This window comes from Austrofundulus limnaeus, unplaced genomic scaffold (genome assembly GCF_001266775.1).
Source record: "Austrofundulus limnaeus strain Quisiro unplaced genomic scaffold, Austrofundulus_limnaeus-1.0 Scaffold6829, whole genome shotgun sequence".
NCBI classification, from domain to species: domain Eukaryota; kingdom Metazoa; phylum Chordata; class Actinopteri; order Cyprinodontiformes; family Rivulidae; genus Austrofundulus; species Austrofundulus limnaeus.
In genome coordinates this window covers 1-613 of record NW_013959231.1, presented here as the reverse complement: position 1 = coordinate 613, position 613 = coordinate 1, and the positions used below count along the sequence as shown (strand labels likewise).

The 613-nt window shown below is 48.5% G+C and overlaps 1 protein-coding gene across 1 annotated transcript; it reads right to left on the bottom strand.

The window, feature by feature from the left end:
- Positions 1-589, bottom strand: LOC106512438 (uncharacterized threonine-rich GPI-anchored glycoprotein PJ4664.02; the record flags this gene model as incomplete). The annotated part of the gene is given in 1 exon segment (XM_014001056.1): positions 1-589. A coding segment is annotated over 1 exon segment (443 nt), but the record flags the coding sequence as incomplete, so codon positions are not given.
- Positions 590-613: the final 24 nt, after the last annotated feature.

Genomic DNA, 613 nt, shown 5'->3' with positions numbered 1-613 from the left:
GTTGTACTGTCTTGCCGGAGACTTAACTTAACAGGTATTGCTTGGTGTGATGCTAGAGAACTAGGTTCACTTGGGCAGTCATCTGTGATGGGATAACTTTGCAGGCTGCATTCACTTAGGGCAGGAGATAGGGTCCTTTCACACACCACTGGTGAGCCAGGCTGGGTATTAGCTTGTAGTACTGTGTTACACTGGCTTACCTTATCGACTGCCGCCGCTGGGGAATGACACTGTGAGAGCCCGAGTGCTGAAAGTAGCTGGCCATCTTGAATAGCAGACTTGGTCTGCAGGCTGAGGGACTGCAGCTGCTGTGCACTGGCACCTAGATTGTCATCCTGATGAGTGGCAGCATAAGGCATCAATGACTGAGGAAGGCTAACCTGGTAGTCCTGGAGGTGAGCTGGTAGCTGCCGTGGCCGTTCTATTGCTTTATTTGTGTCCATTTTGCTGATATGAGTGAAGTATCCGGCTCGAAGGACCAATGTTTTAGGTAATTAGGACTGTATGATGTTGTTTTTTGGAGATTAGCTGGAACACTTCATCCACACAGACACTCCGATCAGAGAGCGAGGCCGGACACAATGATACAGTTTTTTTTTGGAGTTTATTGAAC